At 37.2% G+C, this 27,239-nt stretch overlaps 1 protein-coding gene across 1 annotated transcript in view; it reads left to right on the top strand.

The window, feature by feature from the left end:
- The window catches only part of NR2C2 (nuclear receptor subfamily 2, group C, member 2), a 28,970-nt gene extending 2,076 nt beyond the window's left edge, over nucleotides 1-26,894 (top strand). The window contains exons 2-14 of the mRNA XM_008949023.1: nucleotides 5,539-5,649; nucleotides 6,835-7,035; nucleotides 8,234-8,336; nucleotides 9,332-9,511; nucleotides 11,624-11,771; nucleotides 14,505-14,598; nucleotides 14,983-15,116; nucleotides 16,726-16,903; nucleotides 17,856-17,977; nucleotides 18,503-18,642; nucleotides 22,644-22,781; nucleotides 24,317-24,422; nucleotides 26,669-26,894. Of these exons, the coding sequence (XP_008947271.1) occupies nucleotides 5,539-5,649; nucleotides 6,835-7,035; nucleotides 8,234-8,336; nucleotides 9,332-9,511; nucleotides 11,624-11,771; nucleotides 14,505-14,598; nucleotides 14,983-15,116; nucleotides 16,726-16,903; nucleotides 17,856-17,977; nucleotides 18,503-18,642; nucleotides 22,644-22,781; nucleotides 24,317-24,422; nucleotides 26,669-26,843 (1,830 nt within the window). The 3' untranslated portion in view covers nucleotides 26,844-26,894. The remainder of the gene's footprint in view (nucleotides 1-5,538; nucleotides 5,650-6,834; nucleotides 7,036-8,233; nucleotides 8,337-9,331; nucleotides 9,512-11,623; nucleotides 11,772-14,504; nucleotides 14,599-14,982; nucleotides 15,117-16,725; nucleotides 16,904-17,855; nucleotides 17,978-18,502; nucleotides 18,643-22,643; nucleotides 22,782-24,316; nucleotides 24,423-26,668) is intronic.
- The last annotated feature ends 345 nt before the right edge of the window (nucleotides 26,895-27,239 follow it).

Genomic DNA, 27,239 nt, shown 5'->3' with positions numbered 1-27,239 from the left:
TCTTCCGGTTTGTTTTCCATGGAACTGCCTGTGTCACAGAAGTTACTGAATGCACTCCAGTACTGCATGTATTATTGTCCTTAGTCTGTTTTTAGGACTTTGTAAAATTGTCGCTGTAATAGTTTGAAATAGTTTCACTGCTGTTGCCTGTTTCTGCTTTGTGTCAGTGTTGCTTGTTGCATTTTTCCAACTGTATTTCTGAACAGATTGGGTGAAAGGGTTTCATTTTTGGTGGCTGCAGTTGCCTTTAATTACGGTTGGTGAGACTGGAGAACAGAGAGCAGCTAGGGAAGTCAGAGGGAATTTCAGCAATTCCTCCTCATCCTGAGTAACTTTAGAAAAGCATAACAAATATTTAAGCCTTAATGCAAAAATAAGTAATGCTTCTTTTCTGAAATATTTTAGTACTGTCACTGTGCAATATCTTAGCAGCCCTGGTTCAGTCTGGGCACCAGCTTACATTTGATTTGCATATTGTTTAAGCAAAATGTGTTTGTTTATGAAGTGGAGATGTATTATTCCCTGTGTAGTGCCTTAGTTTTTAATGCAAAGTTACTAAGCAGAACTCTTACTCTGTCGTTTCCTCTTTCAAGTGTCAGCTCTGATGTGACCAGGAAGAACTTCTAGTAATTACCAAAACTGTACTTTTCTGGCTCCATCAGAGCCACAGACTATTCCCGGTGCATCTTTTTTCTCTCTCAGAGACTACAGGGGAAGAATCACAGGCGATGGCTGTATTGACTGAGCCTTGTGCTTGCTGGGGTCTTGTTTACACCATCACTGGAGATTTTGGTTGCATCAGTGCCCTGACGAGAACATATCAAAACCTTGGGCCTTTCTGAAAGTATGTTTTGCTATATGACTGAAAATATACTCGATATCTGTCACATAAAGTGTGTTCTTGACTCTCTGCAGGTCCAAATGTTCCTCTTAAAGACCTGGAGTCCTTTGAATGCTATTTAAAGGCACCAAAGTTGTGCACTTGTTGCATAAGGCTTTGTAGTGCAACTGCACTGCATTCAAGTTGACTGTTGTAAAACTTCTCAAAAATGGTCACTTTTCTCAAAACTTTGCATACCATAACTCTAACAAATTTCATTCTGTAAGAATTTAAAAATACTTTGTTTTCACCTGTTGTCAGCCTTCACTGCAGTCTCATACGAATGTTCTGTTGTGGAGTTTAATTAATCAGATGTGTCATGAATTCACTATATGAATTCCCAAGTGTATTAAGAGTGACTATGGTACTTCATATTTGAGGGCTCCGGACTTGTTTAGGATGGCCTGTGTTCCTTTAAAGATATTAGCATAATGAACTTTAAAGGCTAAAGGTGTACTACAGGTAATGTGGTGGATTTTCCTGTCAGTTTTGCTGATTTGAAAATAAGGTACAGGCAAACTTGAAGCTCAGATTTCATTTTGCTGCTTTACAATTGACAGAGAGTAAGCAGGTTCAGGGGTTTCATAACGGAGAACAGGGGGAAGGGGAAGCTTGATAACCAGGGACTGCATCCCCCAGATGAAATTCATCGTGCTATTAGCTAAACTCTTTCAGCAGCTGGCAAAACAGCAGGAACACGTCGATTCTGCTTCCTTGGTTACAGGGAATGATAGTGTACTTGACCTTCAGAGGAACAGGGTCACACAGAGGGCATTTAAAAACAATACTGGCTGCTTTCTGTGGTTGAAATCCTCAGTAATGGAGGCTGGATTTCAATAATGGAGACTGGATGAAAATATCTGTGATCTCAGTAAAAGTGACCTCGACACTTCTCTCGGATTGTTTTGCCCTCGGAAGTTTGCTAAGGAAAAATGTAAATAAGACTGCAGGAAGAATTTGACACTGTAAGTACAGTACTGTACAGAGTACAGCTAGGGATCTCCAGGAAGAAAACAGTACTATTTGTATTAAAGCAGTTTATTTTTCCCGTCTCTTCAAATAAGTTTATTGATGTGCTTTGTGTAGGGATATTAGGAGGTTTTGAACTGTGTTTTACATTATTTTTGTTATTTTTTTACTAAGTCCAAGTCAGTGTTAGTGGTTATTTTAAAGTAATTGTTGATTAACCCTTTGTAAAATCTCCTGCAGTTAAGTTTTCTGTGATACATGGCCTGCTTTGTTTCTTTTCTCATCTCTTGAAGTCTCATTTGAGGGTCCTTCGAATCATAACAAAATTAAAATATATTTAATTTTTTAAATATATTTTAGAATTACAGAAGCCTACCATCATTGACTTTGGAGGACTAGGCTTTTGCATGTACAGCTTCCATAGCAGTTGCTTTATGCATGATACAGGTTTGACAGTGTCATGTTTCTTCTGAACTACAGACTAGAATAGTCAGTGTTACCATTAATCATGCAAGGACACCTAATATAATGCTAAATCACATTATCTTCCTGATTTGAGTATGTACGAGCCATTTCCTTTCAGAATACTTTGATTTAATTTATTTGGGAGTCTAGCTAATGATAGCTTAATTTTTCCTATAGTAAGCTGTATGTAGTTAACCTTGTAGTGTTGCCTAGTTGCAGACTGCTATTCCTTTATTTTTCTTTCCCCTTTTTTTTCTTCTTTTTCTAATATTTTTTTACTTAAGTCAAATTTGGTGCAACTGTCTGGGTAAGACCATAATAAGGGTTCACATATTGGCCCGTTCTAATCTTTTGTAGGTGTGTGATCGTGCTCAAGATAAACATTTAGCTGTCAAAATGACAGAAGATTTTAGATTTCATTGATCTTGTAAATGGTGTATTTCAAAATATGTTCCCTTTTTGCATTTGGTTTATTTACTGTGGTGGTTGTTCTGACATCAACCAACAGTGTGCGTATTCAGTCTAGAGAATAAACTTGAGAAGTTTGGTAGCAGTCAGAAATTTAAAGCTGTTCTTCCACTCAGTATTATGTAGGCAAGCCTGAAAAGAAGGTAAAATTTTGTATTCACAACATCCCAAGTAAGGTCTGCATGTTAATAAGAGTGTAAGAACAAGCTACATGTGCTGGTGCACTGTATCTTCTCAGCCAAGAGAAAATCCTGAAAGGTTGTTTCTCTTCAGTTTAATAAGTAGATGTCCTTGAATATTTAAGCATGAAAAGGACATATCTGCTTATAATGGCATCTGGTCTCAAATTTACCTAACTTTAGAGAACTCGCCATTAGACTCAAGATACTGGTCATGTGGTGAGGGTGAGAAATAGCTTGTATTAAAGGAGACTGGAGTTGATCAGTAAAAATAAACTTTATATGAGGATATGGTCCATTCTGTGAAAACTGAGAAGGTGTTTTAAGGCATAAAGCACTAGTTTTCACATTGATGTAGTACCTGGAACCACTGGTATACACTAGCATTCCTTTGCAGCAGGTACTTTACAAACCTAGTAAAAAGAAATGGTTGTTTAGTCCCAAATTGTTTACAGAAGAATTTCAGTGCGGTTACCATACATGTACTGGTATTCTTTTTGTAATATAGCTGCAAGTCCTTCAACAGCATGGAAAATTAGAACTCGGTATTTCTTTCCATGCTGCCTGCAGTGCATTATGGTGTGAGGTTTGAAGATGCTTCATTAAAAGGCTAAGGATTCTATAATTGACGGTGAAAGAATGGGAAAACAGTTTCAAGATATCTTCTTGCTCTGATTTAGACATTTTAAAGGGTGCATATCTTAGATAATAATTCGGCATGGAAGATAAGAAGATTATTGCTCAAATGTGTCCTCTTATGAGTCTTGATTTTGGGAATCTTTTTTTTTTTTTTTCATGAATGCCTTTTATCATCCAATAATTGGAAGATTCTACATCTCTCCAACATATTTTCCCCATTTATCATGCAGTTTTTGTGAGTTGTGCATTAAAGAGAATCGGAGATAGTATGTTCAATTTAGGATTTACTGTTGCAGTGTATGGGAGTACTTAAGGTACAGACAGTAGGAGGGTAGAATAGTATGGCTTCATTACGTGTTGTGGATTTTAAAACCTTTGCTTTCCCAAAGAAACTATAGTAGGTTTTCCTTGCTATCCAAACTGTTTTTTCTTTCTTTACACCACAAGTGAACTTTCTTCTATATTAAAGAGGAAAGCTTATAAAATTAGGACTTTTCCATGCAACCTTAAATAATGACTAAATTGACATGACCATGTTGTCGAGCCGTAAAGTTTTTGATGAACAAATAATTTGAAGATGGTTTAAAAGAGTATTTAATAAAAACAACTTGTCAGCTTCCTGGTTTTGGCACGTCACTGCAGAGATTAAGCACTAATTTGATACTCTCAGTTTCCTATATGGAATGCAATTATTATTATCAGTCATCCACTGAAACGGTCCTGTTGATTCATGGGATAACGTAAAAGTGTGCTTAGGGAGTATTTATGAAAATCACGATTCACAAGGATTGAAAATGATACAATTTGTTTTAAAATGTACATAAGTTTTAGTTAGACTTATGTAAAAATCTAGGCTGCTCGGTTATTTACATTATAGAACCTTTTTCCAAAGAACGGAGTATTAGCTTATATGTGTTGTTTTCAAATAAGTAGCTACAAGTTAAATTGAGTGTAGAAGAAAACAGTAGTGCCATATTCTGTTTGTTCTTATAGAGTACATCACTGCCATATTTTATTCAAATTGAAATGGAATGTTTGTGTAAACATATAACATTAGAATTTACAAGCTTGATATTTGGATATGCTGCATGTGTAAATTTGCTGTCAGCAGTCTTTTAAATATTAGTGTCTTTTCCCATCATTTCATTTTTCTCTTTTTAAATAAAATTTTATGCTGCTGTGTACAACGCAGATAAACAGATAACCAGCTGTCTTAATTTTAACTTTTTACCTTAAAAATATTGGACGGTAAAAATAGTTCGTTATTCTGCTTGAAAAATGAAATTGCTATTTTCTCCAAGTGAGCTATATAGACATCACAGTTCCAGAAGGCTGAGACATAAAAACTAAGGGCCAGTTTGGTCAGGTAGGATTCCTGTGTACTCTTCAGCAGATTCTCTATATCTCTTGTCACACATATATTCAGGAGCCGAGGATGTTTTTATTTAGGGGCCTAGAGAAAGGTTTTCTAAATTTGGGCTACATGAAAATTAAAAACGTAGTTCATAAAATACTTCAAAATTATTAAAAGGTGAAATATTTAACATGATAGATTATTGTATATATGGTATATTTTGTTTTTACAGTTGCAAGAAATGAGGCTAATATGTAATCCAAAATTGAAAAAAAAAGTATTTCTGCATTTAAGTAAGCTGAAGAATCACATAGTAATTATTTAAGTGTTTGAAAGATTTATCTGATGGGTGGTGGTGGCTTGGTTTTGCAGTTTGCTCGTTTATCAGATTCATTTTGTTCCCCAAAAAAAGCCAATCTTCTGATAATTTATTGAAAGCAAATCCGAGTTGGTTTAATGATTGTATCCTTTCCAAGAAATTTAGATTCCATGCTATAGGACCATCTGATCTCTAATAAATATATGTATTTTTTAAAGTGTTCAGTACTGTAGGAGTAAATTAAAATTCTGTATGTTATTTACAGGTGCAGACTGTTCAGACTTCACTATCTGAATCTTCAGTGATGACCAGCCCTTCCCAACGTATCCAGATAATTTCCACAGACTCCTCTGTAGCTTCACCACAACGCATTCAGGTAGAAATGCACTGATAAGTAACTTACTTATCAATAAGTAAAAAAAAGTTCCTTTTTTTTTTTTTAATAAAATGTTACTTTTTTTTTTTTCTCCTTCTCCCACTTAGGTTTACAAAAGCATGCTCAAGTCTGTGGAACCAATCACTAGTGCAACTAAAGTTCTCTTTCTCCCTCAGCATGTATTTGGTGATAACTGTATATAATAATTGAATTGATTATTTAGTCAGTAAGGAATATTTGATGAAGCTAAACTTAGCCTACATACACAAATCTTCTGAGCTGTAGCTGTAGCAAGTGGCCAGACATTTTCAGCAGAACACCAGACATAATCTCCAAGGGCATTCCTCTCTCTGTCGCTCGTGCTCTCTCTGTCTCTGTACGATGTATTTAGGAGCCACTGGGAGACTAGCCTCTTTATCCTAAAGTTAACCTTTGGGAGTGCTGCACAGTGGGTCGTTTTAAGTATTAATGTTACTAGAGTGTTGCAGTACTTCAGTGCCGAGTTTTTTCCCTTTACAGTACTCCATGTATTTCTGCCAGAGGTGGTGCTGGAGAAAAAGATCTTGTACTCCAGGGCATTTGGAATAGTCCTGGCAATGCAGCCTCTGTCACAGAATGGACTCTTATTGGTATATGTGTTGATCAGGGGTGTGGGTACTGCCCCTATGAACAGCCCTAGAAGCACTTTTTAAATGGTTTTGACGTTGTCATTATACTTCCTGTACATGATTACATTTTTTTCAGTAGTATTATTTTTCAAAGATTCAAATTGCAGCATGTACAGTGACATCATTAGTTTTTCTTATGAACCTGAATATCATTAACTTCTTATTCAGACTATTTTTTTGTCTTAGTTATATATCATCAGTGCTTGTATCTGATTTCCCCATGTCTCTTCATTGTTAACATCAGACTCACACTTTTTACAGCTGTCTAGTATTTTCTGTCCGTGTGGTAGTTACATATGTATATATGTATTACATACATATGTACTTGAGTTTAATGCTTCAGCATTCACATAGGTAACTGCAATAACTTTGCACCAGTGTAATAAATGCACAAATAGAAAAATAATAAATCACAAGGACAGTTACCAGAGAGTATTGTATAATTCTGAGAAGAAATGAAAGATTTTAAAAGGTAAAGTTTACTGTGGCTCATAAAATTCTTCAATGTGTTTTACAGATTGTGACAGATCAGCAAACAGGTCAAAAAATCCAAATAGTGACAGCCGTGGACTCAGCTGTGTCTCCAAAGCAGCAGTTTATTTTAGCCAGTCCAGATGGAACTGGTGCAGGAAAGGTGATACTGGCAGCACCAGAGACATCTAATGCTAAACAGCTCATCTTTACCACCACCGACAACATTGTGCCAGGCAGAATTCAGGTAAATACGGTAACTGAGACAGACCATAGATTTTCGGTTTTCAGGTTTTGATTTTTTAGATTGTTCAAGTCTATAATTGTTTTAAGACAAACTGCAATAGTTTTCTAAATACCTAATGGCATGGATTAGACCATACTAATTGTAGCCTTCATTATTCTATTGTAAATCCTCCTGTCTTCATGTTCTTCATGCATTCCATTGCATTCATCACCCCTTGTTGTGTGTTCTCATTAAAATTCCAAAGACATAAGCAAATACTTAAGGTGGTGCTTGTGAGGAGTCAGGTAGTCTGCTCAAGGTTCACAGATAGAACTCAACTGAACAAACTTAGGTTCACAATAGGATAGCAAGAAAATGCAGTAAAAGCTCTTTGGAGCAGCAACTGTCTTCTGGTTTACTTGTTTGTTGGTCTTGGGCATAATCCAGACCAACAGGAGCTTTGTGAAACAAATTATATAAATAATAATCTACCTTTAGTGAAATTGCAGATTTCTTCCTAGCAGTCTTAAAATAAAAAATGTAATAATTTAAAAAAGCTGCCTGGTCCCTGTTCCTACTGTTACAACAGAGAATATTTTACAGGGAGAAGTATCGTTCTTACATAAATATTTGAAAAGCTGTATTAACAGTCTTCTAAAATTTATTTTACTATGCTAAATGGGTTATCTGATGTTACCAAGGGATGGGGTGTGGTGTGCTTTGTTTTTGGTTTTTGTGTTTGTTTTTTTTTTTTTTTTCAGTTTTTGTGTATTAAGTAGGATGCTCTAAACAGAGGCTTTGGAATCCAAGGCCTTTGGAAGCTAAACTATTTCTGTAATGGTTCTCGGCTTCCAGCTGTCTCCTCTGAACTGCACACCCCTAATAGCTAGAGAAGGGATAGATGGGAATAGCATCTGAAATAAAACCATTTTTGGCTAAAATATAGCAGCTGTTTGAGGGTAATAGCAAGAATACTGTTGACTACACAAATGAAGAAGTTTACTTGTACTGAACAAAGCTGGAGTTTTGTTTGGAGTTTGTTTCGCTGTGAGTGTTTCAACAGTCTCACTACTGACAATCTCTCTCTAACTTGTATTTATGCATGTCATACTTTCAGATTCAGCTACGTCTTCTCAGGTCTGTAGGTGAAGCCCCTGGCTATCATGTCAGAAGAAAATATTGGCTAACTACCACTTTTTGCTCTGGAATTTTGTTTTAGATAGTCACAGATTCTGCTTCGGTGGAACGTTTGCTGGGAAAAGCTGATGTGCAGCGGCCCCAGGTAGTAGAATATTGTGTAGTCTGTGGCGATAAAGCATCAGGTAAGGAAGCATAGGAAGGTAGTATTCAAGAAACTTGATTGGGACGAAGGGAGGAGGTTTTGTGTGTTTAACTCTTTTTAGCCATGATGGTGGCAAATGCAGTTGAGTCTAAAATGGAAAAAGATAACATTAATGCTTTGTATCTATGCACAAAGAATCGTTAGTCTGTGCCTGGAAGACCGTTAGTTTGTACTTCAGTTACAATGTACGATAGTCAAGTGCTGAAAGACAAAGCAATCATTGAGTGCCTCCTAGTAACAGAGAGTATTTGAAGCGTTTTGTCCAGTTCCCCACAGCTATGGGCAACCACACAATAAACAAACACATCACCTAGAAAAGTCTACCTGCTCCAGGAAAACAATTCTTAGTTTGGTCTTTTACTATCACAGAAAAAGACAAGTAGAGATCAAGTGAATCCTCAGTGTTTCAGATCCATGCAGTAACAGGGAGTCTACAAAATAAAACTTCTCCACTAGCCAAGGAAGCAAGCTGTGCTTTTATCTACAGAGAAGACACCTTTCTGTCTCTCTGTCTCACTTTTTTTCTTTTTAAAATGTTTATGTAATTAATACCAGAATTGATAAGTATAGGAATTTAAAATTAAGACTGCATTTAAGATTTTATTATAAAATTACTTATATTCTGAAATTACTTGAAACTCTGAAAAGAAGAATCCCTGTTTGTTCTTTTACTGTAGCCTATAATCCTTAACAGCAGATAGAACTACTTCTGTTCTTGTTTAGAATGGGAACTACCACTTCACAGGCCTGTCATTCAGAAATAGGCCTAGCCTTTCTCTCTTCACTCCCACCAAACAGCTATGGCAGTAGGTAAACAAGAAATGTCCTGTAAGATTTTTAACAATGTGTTTGTGGTCCAAAATGGTAGCAATACAAAATAAATTTAAAGGGTGACTTTTACAATGTTTTACTTGCTTAAGTATGTCTGCACTAAAGTACTAATAGCTTCTGTCTGGTAATATATATGTTTCCTAGGTCGTCATTATGGTGCTGTCAGTTGCGAGGGATGCAAAGGTTTCTTTAAAAGGAGTGTGAGGAAGAATTTGACCTACAGTTGTCGTAGCAACCAGGACTGTATCATCAATAAACACCATCGGAATCGCTGCCAGTTTTGTAGGCTTAAGAAATGTCTAGAGATGGGCATGAAAATGGAATGTGAGTGTTAAGTACCCAGTGTAATACGATGCCTACTAAATAATAAATATATGGACTGTGACTTTGTAGCATGTTCTCTCCATTTTGGTGTATGTTGCTTGAAGGAAACAGAACTTTTGGCAGCCAAAACATCTGCTGTACCTTTCTTTAATCATCAATATGTCTGAGGTGCAGTAGTGATTTGGACCATTTCTCATACTGTAGTCTTTGAGGAGCCCAGTTAGAGCCTCACTTAGACTTCATGTTAAAGAGTGTACATTTATAATATAAAATATGACATGGATGCACATAAATCTGAGTCTGATCAGTGTTAAGAATTGACTTCTGATTTATCTTTGCTGCCTTTTCAATCCATCATAGAAAGTAGTTGATCTCTTTTTTTTTGTTTGTTTTTATATTTTTATATTAACTTGGTCATTTGTGAGCACTGTATTATGAGGCATTGTCTAAACTGTAATGTTTTAAACAATATACATTCATGTTTGTATGCAGTGCTTCATACAATTCCAGTGCTAGCATCCAAATACCTCCTTTGATGTATTTTGCTTCTTCAGCACTTCATGAAGACTATTATCTGGTAGTTTTGCGATAAATTTATGGAGAATTTCAGGTGAAGCAACAAATACTTTTCTCTTTCCACTCTGATCTTGGCAGGAAAAGTTCCAGCCACTGAGTTCAAAAGGAGACAGAACTTTAAGTTGTAAATAGAGATTTTACTTTGTTGTACTTGCACTCTGGAACTCCAGACCTGTAATGATGATTGCTGTGCTTTTCACATACTGTGCTGACTACAAGGGGAGACATTTGTACAGAAGAAACTGCTGCATTTCCAGAAGTTACACCTTTCTTACCCCAATATGATTAGGATGTATGCTCACTGACTTTATTAGGCATTGGGTCAGGTTTCTGATTAATATTTATGTATCCACTGTGCCAACAAAAATGGATATACCTACTTCAAAGAACCTACATTTTGCTAACAGTAACAACATGAGCAAAAATAAAATCAGGAGCTAAATGCATCTTGCTGGTGATGACGTGAGAGAGAAACACACATGTCTTTTACTGTTACATTCAAAAGGGCTATAGAGGAGGGTTGGTTTTTCTTTTGTTTGCATGTTAATAATGCTAATCTTCTAAAGCAGTAACTGCTGTATGATAAATGGTACAATGAATAGCACAGAAATATTGTCTCCATTTATATCATGCCTTACATTTGCAAGTGTTGTGAGACTTACTATTGGTCCAACACTTATTATAATTGTTTATATTATCTTCATAGCCTTTTATTCATTCTATTATCCTCATTTTCAGGTGAAAAATCGATGCCGTCAAATGTTATGCCAAACTATAGAGGAGTTTGTAAAGTTCAGTGACTTAGACTGTGGATAACTTTCTGTAATCTGTTTAATACCATAATATTATAAAGATGCACTTTTCACTTCCCTTAAAATTACAAAGATACTGCTTCTTACTATTTTTGTTACAAGACTTACCACACTTGTTTTGCACACTGGAGACTGAGCTTCCAGTTACCAAGTAGAAATATTTTAAATTCTGAAAAGGTTAGTTTTGAACACTGTTCACTAATTGAGTAGAATGAATGGATGCAAGTGAATTGCATATCATGCAAAGACTCATCTCCCAGGCAATTAACCTGCATGTCTCATGTGACTTGCCTGTCTTGACTTTTTCTGGCTTCCTTCTGGCTTTGCCTCGTTTTGAGTCATCTGCATCTATGTATGACTGCATCTGACGTTTAGGGATAGCTTTACCTGTAAAAAAATAAACAATGTGAAAATACATTTTGCGGAACGGTCCCATCATATTAAATGCCAATGAAACAGCAATCTCTGATTCCAGTTCAGCAAAACGTAAAGCAAATGATCAATCTGTGACTTTCTTAGTTAAAAATGTACATAATTACAGGTAGAGTAAAATTAGAGCCTGTGTTTCTTCAGTTTTCGTATTAAATTTCCGGTTTTGGACTGAGCTTATACACCATCATAACTGTGCAAACTAAAATCCTACTGTAAGAATTTTACTTTCCTTTTGTATTTTTCAGTTTAATTATTTCCTTTCAAATACGGGTGTTTCTCTCTCTGTATTTTGCGGTTCAGAGTGAAAGAAAGCCCTTTGACGTGCAGCGTGAAAAACCGACCAACTGTGCTGCTTCCACTGAGAAAATCTACATCAGAAAAGATCTGCGAAGTCCTCTAATAGCAACTCCAACGTTTGTGGCAGATAAAGATGGGACACGGTGAGTACCTCATTTTAATGGGTCTTGTTTAAAGTTATTGGTTTATATCACTTTGCAGGCATACCTGTACTATTTTTTCCCCTCTGCTTTTAAGAATTGGGTGGAAAAGAGCTCCAGGTCACAAATCATGTCTCCATTACCGAGACCAGCCCAGACTGTTCTGTTCCTCGGAAGTTTTTCCATCTGAGTACAACTGGATTATTTTCAGTTCAGAGCTGTCTCTTGTTCAGCCAGGTCAAAGCACAGGCAGAGCAAATGGGTGATACTCAAGTCAAAAGCATGTAGGCTTATGCTGTGAAGCATTCAGGTTAGCACTTCCGTGAAATCCAGTCTGCAATGGTGGGTGTGGTTTTCCTTCTCCTAAAGACAATAGTAAAAGGGACTGCTGCTGATTCAGAGCCCAAGGGACCAGCTTCAAGAGCAGCAACTTCCTCTTACTGTATGGAAGACACCTTGAGACGTTCCCATGCTCTCAGTTGTCTCCATAGGCAGTGCATATGGAAATGCATATAATAAATAGAGGCAAGTTTCGTCTTTTAAGAATAGAATAAGAAAGAACTCTAGGTTAAATATCACATTTTTGGAACTGTAGGGTCAGTTAGTTTGTGAATGGATAATCACATAAAGATACTAGAACTAAATATTCAGGGTGGGGTTTTTTCAATTATTTTAATATAAATACTTTGTTCAACAAATTACACTGCACTTAGGAAGACTGGACTGCAGATTTCTTGCAGAATTGTTTTTCAGCATTCTCATTTGCCAATCAGATTGTTAAAAAATACTGCTCATAGACACATTTGCTGCTTTGAGATTCCCTTGTCCTTACAATCCTATAAACAATATTGTAGTCATTAAGTGTGACTCTATTTATGTAGGGTTCAGATTTGCATGCAGGATGATAATTTGCTGCCTGTGGTAGTTCACAACGTTAGCTTAACTATAAATTCCCTGTAGCCTGAACCTGTCAGGCTAGCATTTGTATTGGGTTATGCACACTTGGAGTGCTACATAAGTAACAAATAAACTTGCGTTTGCTGGCTGCAAAGACTTCCCTCTGTCTCCCTAAATTACATATAGCAAATGGAAGGGATGTTTGGTCAAATAGTAGCAGATATAAAGGCAGCAGATTTTATTCAGACCCTGATTACATGACTGGTTATGGTGGCTGTAGTTTGGAACGTAAAATACGTTTTTTCTGACATACTCCTTTTTCTTCAGTGCTGTCCGTTGTTTAACTTGGAATGCATAGCTATGCCTTCCTCTAAAGCCTAATGCATAACTCTAGAGCTGTTAAGTGACTTCTGAGAGCATGAGAAGACAACAATTTTCCTTAAGACAGAATAAACCAGCATAAAAAGAGGATATCTGTTTGGGGAGCTGTCATTTATTTTTGCAGAGGAAAGGAAAACATATTCCACTTTTCCTCTTTCAAGCTACTTTTTGGAAACTGTTTCATAAAGGCTTACATGACACTGTCCCACATGACATCCTTGTCTTTAAGATGGAGAGACGTGGACTTGATGGATGGACCACTCAGTGGATAAGGAACTGTCTAGAAGGTCGCACTCAAAGAGTTGTAATCAACGGCTCAAAGTCCAGGTGGTGACCAGTGGCTAGAGGAGTTCCTCAGGGGTCTGTTCTGGGTCCAGTGCTGTTTAACATCTTTGTGAGTGACATGGATGGTGACACTGAGTGGACCCTCAGCAAGTTTGCCAGTGACACTAAGCTGTGTGGTGTGCTGGACTCACTGGAGGAAGAGAGGCCATCCGGAAGGACCTTGACAGGCTTGAGAAATGGGCCAATACAAACGGCATGAGTTTCAACAAGTCAAGGTGCAGGGTCCTGCACCTGTGTCGGGCCAATCCCAGACACAATTACAAACTGGGTACAGAGCTGGTTGAGAGGAACCCTGAGGAGAAGGACTTTGAGGCTGTCAATTGACATGAAGCTCAGCATGAGCTGGCAGTGTGCTCATGCAGCCCAGAAGGCCAGCCACATCCTGGGATGCACCAAGAAGGGGGTGGCCAGCAGGTCAAGGGAGGTGAATCTCCCCCTTTACTCTGCTCTTGGGAGACCCCAGCTTGAATACTGCGTCCAGTTCTGGTGTCTTCACCATAAAAGGGACATAGATCTGTTGGAACGAGTCCAGAGGCAGCCCAAAAAGTTGATCCAGGGGCTGAAGCATCTCTGCTATGAAGATAGGCTAGGATTGTTCAGCCTGGAGAAGACTCCAGGAGAACCTTACAACTGCTTTCCAATACCTGAAGGGAACCTACAGAAAGGCTGGAGAGGGACTTTTCACAAGAGTGTGCAGCGACAGGACAAGTGGAAGTGGGTTTTAAACTGAAGGAGAGCAGGTTTAGACTGGATCTTAGGAAGAAGTTCTTCAGTAGGAGGGTGGTGAGACGCTGGACTAGATTGCCCAGAGAGGTTGTGGATGCCCCTTCCTGGAGGTGTTCAAGGCCAGGCTGGATGAAGCCTTGAGCAACCTGGTCTAGTTGGAAGGTGTCCTTGCCCATGGCAGGGAGGTTGGATTAGATGATCTCTAGGGTACCTTCCAACCTCAACCATTCTCTATGAAAGGTTTAAGTCCTGATGAATAAACCCTGAACCTCATTAAATGTCAGTTTAAAAATTGATAATACCTTTTATTCTGACATGGGTAGTTATGCATTCTTCTGATGACTGTAAAATTCTATTGACTGTCAGATGCTTTATGCTTTTGAACAGGTCAGCAGGTCTTCTTGATCCAGGAATGCTTGTGAATATTCAGCAGCCTTTGATCAGGGATGATGGCACAGTCCTCGTAGCTGCTGACTCCAAGGTATGTCTTTCAGTTAAATTCTAAACAAATTTATTTATTTGTTCAGATTATCTTAGCTGTACACATATACACAGATATCTTGAGAAGCAAAGGTTGAGGTAAGCCCGAAGATGTGCACAAACGGAAGTAATGAGCTGATCAACAGGAACATGATTTCTTTTCCAGGCATATTTCTGCAGGTCAGCCACAGGTAGTTCCCCACATGATATGTCAGCTGGGGCTAGGAGTGATCATTACACTAGGATTTAAAGGTGATTGTGAGCCATTGTTCTTCCTGTGGGTGTTCAGGGGGAAGGATTTACGTAAGGGAAAAAGAACACAGGACTAAAAATGGGATAAATTTATGTATGATACATCACCTATCATTTTGATCTTCCTTTCCAGGCTGAAACAAGCCAGGGTGCTTTAGGAACACTAGCAAATGTTGTAACATCTCTTGCTAATCTCAGTGAGTCACTGAATAATGGTGATACCTCTGAAGTTCAACAAGAAGAGCAATCCACAAGTGAGATTACACGGTATGCATTTATATTGGCGTTTTCTTTAGCAATTTATATTCTGTGTGGTGTAAACTTATTGACAAGTTAGTGTTGTGACACCAAAGACAGAGAGTGCTCCCTGCTATGAAACACAAAAACAGTCCTTCAGAAATTCAGGTTTAGCTGTTGTCCTCTTGGTGAAGAACTTAGTCCTGTGTTACAGATACAGTGTTCTGACGCTAGACCAGGTTTCAGACTCAGGAAAATAATAAATTACTGCTTTGTGACCTTGAGAATAGTAACACTTCAATACTGTTTTCTTTGATAAGCTTGTTATATGGAAGTTTCTGTGCCATTTTCATACACTTAGCCATGCTCTTTAGGGGTCTGTATTACTGCAAATTTCTTTTTGAGATTGTGCTACTATAAATACCTGCTGGCAATGTAGGGAAAATACAGTTAAACTAAGATTTTAATTTTTTTATTGTTGTTGTTTAGAAAGTTTGATGTCTTTGTTGTCTTTATTAATGAGAAAAATGGGGAAAAAGGAATGTGGAATCTTAAAACTTCCATCAGAGCTTGAGATTTTTATGGTTGAGGGGTTTTGGTGGGGTTTTTGTTCAGGGATTTTTTTGGGGCGTGAGGAGGGTGGGAGGGATAGGTTGAAGGACAACATAAATTGGCAGTATAGTGAAATGCATGGCTTCAAAACTGTGTATTATTTCTCAAGTAGAAGATTTTTAAGAGGATCTTAACTTTAGGCTCTTAAGTCTTTTATTTAAACTCTTCAGGTGAGTAAACTGATATTTAAAAATACTTCACACTGCAACTTTGACTTGTGTCAACCTCGTACTCTTTCTTGAAAGCATAAAAAAAAACCCACAACTTGCATCCCCCTCAAAGCTCTTGACAAAAATACTGGCAAAAAAATAGGACTTTACTGTAGTGTGGTCCACTGGTATGAAATGGGAGCACAAATTTCTTCTTTAAATCTAAGCTCTGTTACCGTGAGAAGGGAATTTACACTGCCTTATTTCAGCAATGGCCAGGCAACAGCTTGAGCAGAAAGCATTCCAGGGACCAGTCTCTCTTGCATTACTGTCTGTACTGTGAGATCAGGAGTGTTTGGCCATATCTCATCTTAAGGGAAAGGAAGTTCAGGCATATTGTCTAGAAGAGAACCACACTCTTCTCCACTGTTGCAAGAAAATGGACATCAAGGATAGGGACTGCTGGGTGTTCTTCAGAGCACATTTGGTCTGTAATCTTCACATTATCTAATAAACATTCTAAGGTGAGAAGGGGGGATAGTGAATGGTAAGTGCAAGAGACCCCTTTACTAATACAATTACTAGCATAAAACTATTGTAGCAGGATTTACAGTAGCAAACACATTACTTGCCTTCAGGGGAGATCTATTACCAACAATATATGGGCAGATCTGTTCCTTTTATTAATGTCCAAACAGTACAGAGGGGCCAGGTTGTAATGAAATTCTGGCCTTGTGTCTTAGCATAAACAGTTCCTGTATGTGTTACCTCTAAGTGGAAATGCTTTATAGTGTTTAATTTGACCACTGCTCTGATTTATTTTTTAAGGTGTAAGGAAGCACTCTCTTGTTGTTTATTACTTTTCTGTTTTTTTCCAGGGCATTTGATACTTTGGCTAAAGCACTTAATACCACAGATGGTACAGCAGCTCAAAACTTGGCAGATGGGATTGATCCTACCGGAGGAGGGAATATTCATGTAATCAGTAGAGATCAGTCAACACCAATTATTGAAGTGGAAGGACCCCTACTTACAGATACACATGTCACATTTAAGGTACGTGCTGCTTTAAATGCCATAACCCAAAATAAGTTTACTATGTGTTCTTTATCCTTATATTTAATTTTGGCAATAGAATATAGGAAAATGTCTACTGTTACAAAGCTTCTAATACAGTTTTCACTCTTGCATGCTGGATTTAAAGAGTACAGGTGTTATTTCATAAGACTTTCATAGAGAGAAGGATGTTTTAAAATTTATTTCATTTTCCAGTGCTGTTGATAATCACTTCCCATATCATCCATCTAATACGATGTCTTAATTTATAATTCTAGATAGTGTAAAACTTTCATCTGAAAGGGTCCCTCATGTAAAGAGAAGTAACAGTAACTTCTAGATGCTTATGATTAGACTACTGAAAAAGGTCATGCATTTATAGATGCTTCAGAGGAATACACACACGTTGATAAACAGTGTGCAAGAAGCAATAAGGGTGTTCATCTTGGTGTAATCAAACTGCACTGTTTCAATAAATACAAATATTATTACTGAAATAAGATACTTACATGCTCAAACTTTTATCATAGCCTGCTTGTTCCCATTAATTTGGTGATTGTAGATTCCTTTTACATGACTGTCCCATTTTAGATATTTAGATTTCATTTTGCTTCTTTTTAAAAAGTTTTAAAGGATATTTTATAGCCCTGTGATGCTAGGCAATGCCTCACAGCAATGAAATTTACACATTTAATTATTATTAAATTAATATTAGAGCATTTTAAAAAGAAACATTTGAGCTTTCTTGCACATAATTTCTTGTCTCCTTTTCCCATTTTGCATTCCTTGCCAGTAATACAGTTTGGCTTTGACGATTTCTCATCACACAGTTGCTTGTGACAGACTATGAGAGCAGTTTGAAAGTTTTTGCTTTTTATGATTACTTAAATCATAATAAAAGTGTGGCTATGTGTGAACTGTGGGTGTGGTACTGTGCTTTTATTTTGTGCAGCTGACAATGCCCAGCCCAATGCCGGAGTACCTTAACGTGCACTACATCTGTGAGTCGGCGTCGCGGCTGCTGTTCCTCTCGATGCACTGGGCCAGGTCCATCCCTGCCTTTCAGGCCCTGGGGTAAACAGACATGTTCCCTTGGATGTTTGCTTTCTAAGGAATTCAAGCACTGATCTGAACTCTTCTCAGCTATTTTGAATTTTTAAATTGAATTTTTAAAATTAAATAGACTACATTGTTTTATTTTTAATGAATTGTTTAAAATGTGTGAAGACTATGCAATATTCTCCGTTTTGAAGAATAAAGTAGAAGATGGCAGAGGAGAGGATAATGACAATTTCTGATGTTACTGTGGTTACAGAAGCTAAAGCTGAATCAAAAACAAGCATTTAATTTGTAGAAATATATCTTGGTAAAGAACTGGTGTGCACCATTTTACAGATAACCTGAAATGGTTTCCTGTAGTCGGCCTATCACTTTTGGTTTTCTTTGTGAGATACTTGTAATTTGCTAATATATGCTTTTAGTAAAGCGTTTTACAAATATGTTAATCCTCATTATTAATTGTTACGATTATTACACCTAGGGTAATACCAACCTGATATGAAAACTACAAAAACTTGTTTGATTTTCTGTTGTTTATAGGCAGGACTGTAATACAAGCCTCGTGCGTGCCTGCTGGAATGAGCTTTTTACCTTAGGCCTGGCACAGTGTGCACAGGTGATGAGTCTGTCCACTATCCTAGCAGCTATTGTCAACCATCTCCAGAACAGCATACAGGAAGGTATGTTTTCAGCCTGTGATTTTTAGACGTGGTCACACCGGTGATCATGAAAGGGACATTTGTATGACATTTCTCACAAGGTGTTTCGTAATTGACAGCAGAATTGTTGCCCAGCATCCAGAGGAAGGTGAAGCTTGTTCTTTCATAATTACCTTTCCTCAGAACTACAGCTTGTTTTGCACTGACATTACAGAGGTCTCTGTGGGACAGAGGCATCCACAGCAGAAATGAGGATAAGGCTGGAAGGTGTATTTTCCCCTCTTCTGCATCTGACTGGCAGTATAGAGAAGGACAAGTACATCCTAAAGTTGGGTGTGCTCGCAGAGCTTTCCTCCTTTCCAGATATATTTTTGTTTTCCTTTTAGAATAATGATACCTCCTTCCAAACCACACCAGATTTTTTTTTTTTCCTTCCAGAACTTCAGTTCTTCTCTTTGCTGTGTAAGGCTCTAGCATTTGTCAAGTGGAACAACAAGAATATTCTTGCAAGTATCATGGTTTTGGATACTGCTATAATGCAGTAATGAGTAATGTATTTTGAAGTGCCATCTGAAGCATTAAACAACTTATTTTCTTGACGCTCTTAAGAAGATTTATGTAATTATATTTTTTAATTCTGTGTTGGTCTGTTGATATTGATGACTATTATCTAGAATGGATGATAATCTGCTATGATTGCTTTTTTCATTCTTTTCTTTAAGGATGCTCCCAATGAATATGATAGATTAGCATGAAAATAACATTCCATTTTTAATAGGAGAAAGAACAATACTAGCAGCTTTAAATTCTGCAAACACAGCATATTAGATGAAAGCTAGCTTAAATTAAAGTGGGAGTTAGAAGTAGTTACAGAATACTATTTGGTATAGATTTGATTTTGGTGGTGCCATTATTATGCACACAGCAAAAACTGGAAAATAGGTTTTTACTGAGGAGAACAAAACTTGATTGTAGAACTATAAAACGTATGAAAGCAATACATTTGTTTTAATCTACTCTAATAGCTTCATTATGATAAATTAGATAGAAATTTTGATTCTTAAATTAATAGTGTGCTTTCTTAATGAATATAGTGTGGCTGTTTTTGTTGGTTGGTTTGTTTTGTAATTTAAGAGACTCCAGACAGTCCTCAAAATACAACAAACTGATGCTCCTTTCCTCCAGAGAGAGGCCAGTGTTTAAAAGACTAACAGGGAAACATGCACATTGTATGTTTTGCACAGATTTAAGCTGTTAATTATATCTATAAAAATAAGCACAGTTGTTTATTCCACATACAACCCAGGCAGTGAGTTTGTGGAGGAGTAAGTGGTTGGGTGCTTACGGCCGTAGGCTGGCTCTGCTTCTGTTCCCATGTCTCAAAAAAAAAAGGAAAAAAAAAAAAATTGTTCTACAGCCTGTACTTCCAGTCAGACCATGTTACCCAAGACTGGCCAATAAAAGAGGATGATTTGGTTTATTATGATTTGTTGATGATTTATTTATCTGTTCTGCAATGTTATCATATTGTGTATTACTACTTTAAAATTCAAAACAAAGTGAATAAATTTCAGAGCTTTATCTAGGAAGCATATTAGTGACGAGGCTATTTGCAGACTCTGGGGTTCAAGTTCATTTTTCCTGAGTATTTCTGCACCATTGTTTCTTGCTTAATATAGAAATAAAAACATTGCATCATTTCTGTCTTGATCCATCTTGAGTAACTAAAAACTTGTCTCACAGTTCACATGATATATATGTGTAGAACTTATCTCTCTTTACAGCTACCTGAAAGGGTGTTGTAGTGAGGTGAAGGTCAGTCTCTTCTCCCATGTAGCAAGTGACAGGACAAGAGGAAACGGCCTTAGGTTGCACTAGGGGAGATTTAGGTTAGGTATTAGGGAAAATTCCTTCCCTTGAGGGTTGTCCAGGGCTGTGCCAGGCTGCCCAGGGCAGTGGTGGAGTCCCCACCCCTGGAGGATTTCAAAGCTGTGGAGATGTGATGCTGAGGGGCATGGGTCAGTGGGGACCTGGCAGTGCTGAGGCAGTGGTTCAACTTGATGATCTTGAAGGTCTCTTCCAACCAGAGTGATTCTATGATTCTGTGTGTTTTAGAAATGCAGATTATTCTTTCATTCTTATTTCAAGACATTGTGGAAAAAATGTTTCATCTGTTTAATCTTTTTATTGTGGTTTCAGAAGATATGTAAAAGAATCATAAACTACGTCACAATTCAGTTTAAGGCACATGGGCCTAAGTGATCATGTAAACTATTAACTGTACAAAGGTAAAATATTTAAGTTACAATGAAATTAAATATTAGCACTAGAGACCTTGGCTGGAATAAAGTGACTCTAATGTGTTTCTCAAGAAGAAAAAAAAATGTCCCTTATGAATTGACTTATTGTCATGGTTCAGGGTCGGGGCTGCCCCCAGACCTGTAACAGATGCTTTCTGTTAACCCCTCTCCTCCTCCATGGGGAAGAGGAAGGGGTAAGGGAGAGAGACTTATTGATTAGAAAAGTAAAGCAGCTTTAATGAAAATGCTACTACTACTGCTAATAGTAATAATGATAATAAAATGGAATATATACAAAGCCAGAATCAAACCTAACTTCCCCCCCCCCGATGGCAGTACGTCACCGTCCCCCCCAGCTGGGGAGCAGCCCCCAGGGGAGGGTCCCAGGCTGGGCTCTGCCACAGACAGGCTGGGTGCAGGAGCTGGACTCTGGAACTCGGTTCAGGAACAGGGGAGCTGAGATCAAAGGCAGGATGGATGGAATCCTCCTCGGGTGCGGCCGCTGCGGGAGCAGCCAAGCGAGGAAGAAGGCGGAAGGGCGACGGAAGGGCTCCTGCCCCTCCTGATCCCCCAGCTCTCATACTCAATAGGATGAGTATGGGATGGAATGCCCCACTGGTGGATCGTAGGGTCACGTACCTGTCCGCTCCTCCCCGCAGGTGCGGGGCACTCTCTGCCCCCCTCTGTGTGGGATACAAGCTTAGCAGTGGCCTTGGTCTGCACACCAATCCCTGGCAGTAACTCTAAACATGGAGCATCTTATCACTGCTAGAAGCAGTCTGTGAAAATATGCTGTTAGCTCCAGAAAGGGCAGTTAATCAGAAGAGCTTTAGCTGAAAAGTAAAATCATAGAGTAGAATTAGTTCTGTTCTACCCCAAATCAGGACACTTACCTCTGAAGTTTGATAATAATAATTATATATTCAAGGATTTGTCTTAATGTAATCTCTAAGGTTTTCATTCTTTGACTACTCTGCAGATATGCAGTCAGAGAGAAGGTGTATTTATCAAGAGAGAAATCTCTCCCACCCTACCTCAGTAGCTAATACAACTCAATTGTAACTTATCCACAAATAATATATATTTTTTAAAATCAACATTTTAAGAAAGAACATAAGGCCACCTTAGGGAACTTTGTTTCAAATGATGGAAGAGTCTCTCTACATGTATTTGAGTGAATTTACCCCGTTGGAAGGAGAAAAGACTATTTATCAGAGTAAATGAAAACTTCACTTCTAAAAGTACAGACAGAGGAAAAATTAGCAGTCAATACTGGTCTTGAATTCAATTCTGGAAAAGCTAAGTATGGTTTGAATTTAAAATTAGGATTGTGCAACAGCATTAGTTTTCTGCTTTCATTCATTCCCAGAATCATTCTAGCCATTTGTAGAATAATTCACCGTAATTTGAAAGTCTCTGCTCAAAAGAGTACATCACTGGAATAAGATTGGTGTTGCAGATTATGCTGTAGAAGCAAAGTTATGCAGAAGAGTTAATATTCTGTTTGCTGTCTTTGTGTCTGACTTGACTTTAGAAATCTTCACTTCCATAATCATTCAGGCCACCCTTATATGTTAAGTTTTAAGATAGAAAATCATAGAATGACACAAAAAGCTTTAAAATGTTAGTTCACTTGTTTTATAAAAGGATATTGGTTAATAAATCTAATGTACTCGGACAAGTTCATGCTCACATGACAAAGTAAGCAATATCTTTTTGTAGATAAACTTTCTGGAGACAGAATAAAGCAAGTCATGGAACACATCTGGAAACTTCAGGAGTTCTGTAACAGCATGGCCAAGCTTGATATTGATGGATATGAGTATGCATACCTTAAAGCTATTGTCCTCTTTAGCCCTGGTAAGGAATTTAGTAACCTTATCTTTTTAAATAATAAGCATTCATGTGTTTATGTTCAGCAGTTTTTTGAATGAGACTCATTTCTTGAAACTGATCTGTTAAGCTGCAGATAAAATGATTGTTCCATAGTGTTTTATCACAAACCATCTGTTTTTTTTAAAAATACCATTGGAGCAACATATTCATGGTACTTACAGTTCCAACATATCAGGTGTTTCTTGTACACCCACCTTAGAAGACTAGACTCTCAGTTACCTTCAGTTGAGAATCTGTGATTAATAATTTATCTGTGGTGTACTGGCAATATTAGTGAAGTAAATGGCAGGAAAGATTAGAAGAAATACATTCTCACAGGGCAAAAAAGAAACTGGCTTCAATTTTAATATTTTTAATACACTCCTAAGAGGGATCGCTAAAATATGAGCAGAAATACCACTGTATTTTATATGGAACTTGCACAAAGTCTCCAAAATTAAATGTAAACAGACTGTCTTCCATTTGTTACCAAAAAAAAAATGACAGCAGACAACTAAAACATGATAAAGCAATATTTATGAGATCCGAAGATTTATTGAAAGAAGACACTTGAGATTTTCTGGAATGACAGGGTAAGGACACTAGAGAAGTGTGAAGTGACAGTCTTTTGAGCAAAGGTAGAGAAATGTTCCTGGGACACAGAAAGGTGAATTTAAAACTGCTGACAGGCTGAGTGATAGGGAAGCTCTTGTTCAGAAATACAAATTATATTCTTTAATTTGAAAGTCTTTACTACTTTGAATTTAATAAAATACGAAGAAAAGGGGAATCTTACTATTCGGGGTTTGGAGTATTTTTTTTGTGTTGATATTATGTTTTTTTTGTAATAAAACCTACTTTAATTAGAAGATATTGGTGTCCAGATATTTGCTTTTGGAATTTTTTTTTGCTGGTTGTATCATTAGGGTTAGGTTTGTTAGGCGTCAAATTCACATTGGAGGAGCAAGAAACTCCAAACTCAAGCTGCTCTTCCCTTGAAGTGGGACAGAGCTAGTTTGAACACAATGCTGAATATATTTGGGCACAGTCAGGTACGTGGTATTTTCTGTTATTTTCTGATCATACGACTGTCTGCGGGAGCTGAGCCAGTAGAATTAAAACAGGACATGGACCTGAGAAGGTCAAACAATTGATCTGTCAAGAAAAAAAAACAGATACTGCTTAGTCAGCATAATTAGTCAAAATTAGAGGGAAACACCTTTAAAAAAGCAAGGTTAGAAAAAAATTAGGAGTGTTGTTGCCTGCCACATGCCAACAGGCTTAATGTTTTTCCTGTTTCTTGTGGATACAGGCTCCTATAGAGAGAAAAGCAAGCAAGCTAATTCTGAAGCCAGGAAGCAAATATTCAGCTGAGTGGTTTCCTTTATACAGCTAACATGTTAAACATCACAATACAAGAGAAATATTTAAATGGAATTAAATGCAAGAATCTTAAAACTACATATATTTCACAATGTATAGGGAAAAAATCGACATACAGAAATGTTTTGTTTCTTTAGATCACCCTGGTCTGACCAGTTCAACCCAGATAGAAAAATTCCAGGAGAAGGCACAGATGGAATTGCAGGACTATGTACAAAAAACCTATCCAGAAGATACTTATAGGTATTTATTGTCTATAGTACCCAAAGTAATGTTGCGGGCCGTAGCTGCAAAAATACAAAATAACATCATGAATGTAAAAATTTTCTTTATGAAATGTTATTTTTTTGACTATTGGTGAGAAAGAACTAGAACCTTGTTCTTAAAAGCAAGCAGGTTTGTTTAAGGACAGGTAGAAGCAAGAATATTAGTCCAGCTTCCTCCATGTAAATTAAACCTGTAAATTTCCGGATTTTATTTGCGGGGTTTATTTTGAGTCTTATTACCATGTTTAGAAAAGTAAACGTGCTTGGAACTCTCAAAAATAACTGCCTTAAGCTGCCTTAAACTTCTTTAATTCAAACTGCCTCTTTTTTCAAGTTAGTTGTCAGAGGCATTGTGATAATAAGTGATTATCACCCTGTAACTGTTTATCAAGTTGCATATGCAGAAAAGCATTTAAACGGTCAGTTTACAAAACTTGGAAAAATAAGGATTACATGTGGGGAACAGTAACCAACTCTCAAGCTTCTATTTATAAGAAATTCCCATGTCCTACTTATTTTCTCTTTCTTTTTTTCTTGGTTGTGGGGTTTTTTTTGTTATTTCCAAGGGCTTCTCTTTCAAAGTATCTTCCTTTTTTTTTTTTTTTACCTCTCAACTGTTCCTGTTTCTTACTTGCTAGAAAGAATTATCTCATTTTCTGATAATTTCTATCAAAACTATTTTAAAGTTCATCAACACAATGATCCTCTGTGCTACAAAGGAAATTCTAACTTCTATCTGCAATATATCCCAGAACATAATCTCTTTTACTGTGAAGGGTATTCCCATGTAAAGCAGCATGCAATCCCATACACTTAAGCAAGGTTGGAGGGTAGTGTAACTTAAAAAAAAAAAAAAAAAAAAAAAAAAAAAAAAAAAAAAAGCCTGTGGTGGGAGAGCGAGCTTCTCCTGCCTCAGAAACTGGTTTCTGCACTGATCTTACAGAGTTAACATTGTATGGGGCAACAGAAAGGGCATCAGGATTTCCCACTAGATGTAGTGAAGATGGGATTTGCTACTTCAGACACATCTTCAAATCCCATATTGTTGTTCTGTGTACAGTTCGATTATTCTGGCTTGATGCATGAGAGCTGGATATCTGCCATAAAAAGAAATACAGAATTTGTTCCATATACTTTTCTTGGGAGTGGCTCAGGGAAGGAAATTGGAGAGTTACGTTCCCAAACAAGCGACCTGTATTTTAACTGAAATTTCTCTATCCCCATGCTCACCAATAGATAAGTTTTCAGTACAAATCTGATTATTTCTGAGCAACCGAGTGCTGGCACAAATTGTCATAGAAGCACAAGTGTTGCAATTTTCACAAAAACAAGATCACCACTTGAATCTTTTTGCAGTTTTCCTTTAAAGTTTATAAGACACATGGTATATTTGCAGCATGGACTCTATATCATTCCTCCATACATACTTAAGCATTTTTCAGAGGCCTGTATTCAGTGCTGCCTAAAGTTTGCTATTACCTGGCTCTGGATCAGGAAATTTCTTTATTTTGACATTTATGATATACAGCTCCCATAAAAACACAGCAGATACGTTTTTATTGCTGTCCTACATTTCAAATGTGCTGAAAAGTCCAGAATTCAATACAATCACTTAATTATACTGGGTGTCTGTTAACATCCTGGTATGTAAAAACCCACAACGTTTGGCAATATACATGAGTAACAGCACATCCCTCCCAATTGCTTTTCTCACCAGAAGCAGATTCTCTTACTTCCTTTTATACAAAGCAAGAATGGGACTGTGTATCTGGTTTGTCATTAAGTTGCTAGGCAACTGAGGACTATGCTGTTTATGGTTTAAATTTTAATTAAGCATTTTACTCTTAAAATTGTGCAGATGTTTTCACTAGCCAGTATGAATATTATTAGTCTCGGCATTGTCCTGAGCTATGAAGTTCTTCCAGAGCTGGGAATTTCAAAAGCAGATCATGAGAACTGGGTGGTTGTACATCCACATTTTATCTATAAAGGGCATTAATGTGTCCTTTCCACTGGAAAAACGCAAAGAAGGCCGGTGGCTTTTCGTTTCACTTGCAGGATAGAAAAGAAACCATTCTTTTATGGTAGCTCAATTAGCTTTAATTGCCTCTTTACTCACATTCATGAGCTACAGTAATAATAAAAGCAGATCTAATTCTTTAGGGATGAAGTATTTTAGACTGGTATGGTACATATTTATAATCCACTGAACTTCTTTTTCAGGCTAGCCCGGATTCTGGTTCGCCTGCCAGCACTTAGGCTGATGAGCTCTAGCATTACTGAGGAACTATTTTTTACTGGTCTCATTGGAAATGTTCCCATTGACAGCATAATCCCCTACATTCTCAAAATGGAAACAGCAGAATATAATGGTCAAATAACTGGCACGTCTGCATAAGGGGAACAACACAATTTGATGGATTGAAGTAGTTTTTGTAAAAAACATACAGTTACGAAGTCAAAAGAATAGCATTTTTGGTATGTACAAATATTTCCAACCTTTTATGGGTTTCCTGTCAGATTTCTCCTTGTCTGTTTGCTGACATTGACAAAATTTAAGCAGCTATTAAGAGACCTGCTATAGGACCTTTTCTGCCACAAGGAATATTTTTGATGCCTTCCATTTAAAAGGCTATAGATTACTGAACATACTTTTCACATGCTTTGTATTTAGAAATTATCTGTGGTTAAAAATAGAGTTTTATAATATCAGAGATTAGTAATAAAATTACTTTAAAAGTAAACAGAACAATATGTATATATTAAAAAATATCCTTGGAATTAATATCTAATA

This window comes from Merops nubicus, unplaced genomic scaffold (assembly GCF_000691845.1).
Source record: "Merops nubicus isolate BGI_N331 unplaced genomic scaffold, ASM69184v1 scaffold14631, whole genome shotgun sequence".
In the NCBI taxonomy this organism is placed as follows: Eukaryota; Metazoa; Chordata; class Aves; order Coraciiformes; family Meropidae; genus Merops; species Merops nubicus.
This window is presented reverse-complemented; position numbering and strand designations above follow the sequence as displayed.